The following is a 2102-nucleotide window of genomic DNA, read 5'->3' as shown; positions in this document are numbered from 1 at the left end:
ATTTTAGGCTTTACAAATGAAAAAGTTATACCCATTGGTTATCCATTTTCTAAATGGATAATATGGTTCTTATCATATTTGACCCGTTTTTAAAAAGTTTATTATATCCGAGCTATGTTTTAGTGGATAATATGGGTGGTTAACTGTTTTCTTTTAACTATTTTGCCACCCCTACTCCCACCAACAATATATATCAGGTAACTATATTCACTAAGACTTGAACAGATGGAAGATCTAGAACTCGAGACCTCAAGCTTTTAACCACTTCATTGATTGCTAGACTATACCTTTAGGTGCGTCAATACTCATAGTTTAGTATAGTATATAGTAAATATGTTTTCTAATAAATGTGAATTGAATATTAGTCTCCTTCAATTCACTATTTCCCTTACCTCATGTAATAGCTTTTTTTGTTATTGAAAATCTACTAAAATAATAACAGAGTCGAAAGTAAATGAAATTACGGTTACTCTTCTGGAAGGTATGACATTAAAAAATAAAAGAAAATAATTATACTATCAAGTAACATTGCAGCTAATTCAATAACATTTTATAATAAATTAAGCTGCACTACACTGATGGTATAAATTTTTTTATACGGTCGGTGCATATAATATAAATTCCTATTTGTAAACCTTGTCGCCATCTCATTTCTCAAGTTTCATCTAGGTCTTGACAATATAATCTTGACCAATCACTGAATATAACAGAGTAGAAAAACTCCCAAATCTCGATCATTATAAGATTTTAAATTCAGCACTGAAAACTCAATCTTGCTTCTTCTGTTAATGGTATGGAACCTAGCTCTTTTTGGGTTCATGAGGCAAAGTATACAAATACTAGACCCAGTTATCACATCTGTCGATCTCCTGCCTCTGTTCTTCATTTCCACTCTGATCCGATCCGATCCGAACAGGAATTCAGCACACGATTTCTGATTTTTCTTGTGCTAATGTCCACGTCATCTTCATAAATTAGGGTGACCAGCATCGAATCGCCTAAAATTTAGTGGGCCCATCAGAATCGACCTAATCAACAATAGTCATTTGATTCTCCATGACCGTTCCACGCTTTTTAACGTTTTAGGGGTATAAAATAGGAATCCAGCACGATTTCTGATTTTTTGTGTACTAATGTCCGCACTATCTTTATGAATACGGGTGATCGACCCCTAAAATATTGTGATCAGTCCATCAAAAATGACCTAATGAACAATAATCATTGTTACCTTTTTGGCGTTTTTTAACCAATTGTGACGGAATTATTACATGTGCCATGCAAGAGGGGTCTAGAGTCAGACCAAATGTCAAAGTTGCTTCTGATTCCTACGTGACAGTACCTCTGAAAGTCTTCAAACCTTAAGAACATAGACATGTTTTTTTTGTTGTTGTTGTTCTTGGAATCAGTACGGGCCAAATAACACAGTAACTCCTCGAACGATGTCTCGTCGCAAGTAATAGCTAAGGGGCCAGAATTTTTGAAACCGTACTCTTCTTCAGCTTGAGATAGGAGTTTCTTGAACACAGGGTGGTTCAAGTAGGTGGTACGTACAACATATCTTTTGCAGTTGGTTCCTACGGTGACTGCCACGTGTCCGGCAGGCACATCGGACGGGACACGGCGGATGAACATAGTTGCCTTCTTCCTCAACCGCCGTAGCCTTTGGCATAGCTTAACAATGTGGCAGATTTTTCTGCAGCCCGACATTTTCTACAGCAAAAAATTATGTCTTTTTTTTGTTGCAGTTGATGTTTTTCGGTACTCTAATATGTGGAAGTGTTGGGCGAAAAAATGGAGGGTTTCCATGCTGGGAAAGGTGTGGGTATATATAAGAATATGAGTGTGTAAGTACCCTTAGTTTTGAAGGAATTCACAACTACTGCCACGCTAATAAGGTTCAATATTTGTCCATAGAGATTATGTAAACAACATATTACAGTAACCAATTCATCCTTATATCCCAATTTATGTGCCGGAACTCAAACTTCTAAAGTCAAACTTTTTAATTTTGGTTGTAAATTCGGACATAAAATATTTAAGTTTTTTGAAAGAAAATTTATATGTTTGGAAACTATGTAAAAAGTACTATAAGTCAAAACAAT

General features: G+C 35.5%; 1 protein-coding gene across 1 annotated transcript; it reads right to left on the bottom strand.

Annotated features, from left to right (window-relative positions):
* Positions 1-477: 477 nt before the first annotated feature.
* On the bottom strand, positions 478-1781 carry LOC109205570 (auxin-responsive protein SAUR36-like). The gene has a single exon (XM_019368280.1). The coding sequence runs from the start codon at positions 1705-1707 to the stop codon at positions 1243-1245; it is 465 nt and encodes a 154-aa protein (XP_019223825.1). The 5' UTR covers positions 1708-1781; the 3' UTR covers positions 478-1242.
* Between the last annotated feature and the right edge of the window lie 321 nt (positions 1782-2102).

This window comes from Nicotiana attenuata, unplaced genomic scaffold (genome assembly GCF_001879085.1).
Source record: "Nicotiana attenuata strain UT unplaced genomic scaffold, NIATTr2, whole genome shotgun sequence".
Taxonomy (NCBI): Eukaryota; Viridiplantae; Streptophyta; class Magnoliopsida; order Solanales; family Solanaceae; genus Nicotiana; species Nicotiana attenuata.
The sequence above is the reverse complement of the archived record's forward strand: the minus strand, read 5'-3'. Positions and strand labels throughout refer to the sequence as shown.

Excerpts from the sequence above, each read along its gene's own strand:
- LOC109205570 (XM_019368280.1), bottom strand. The coding sequence starts at position 1,707 with ATGTCGGGCTGCAGAAAAATCTGCCACATTGTTAAGCTATGCCAAAGG.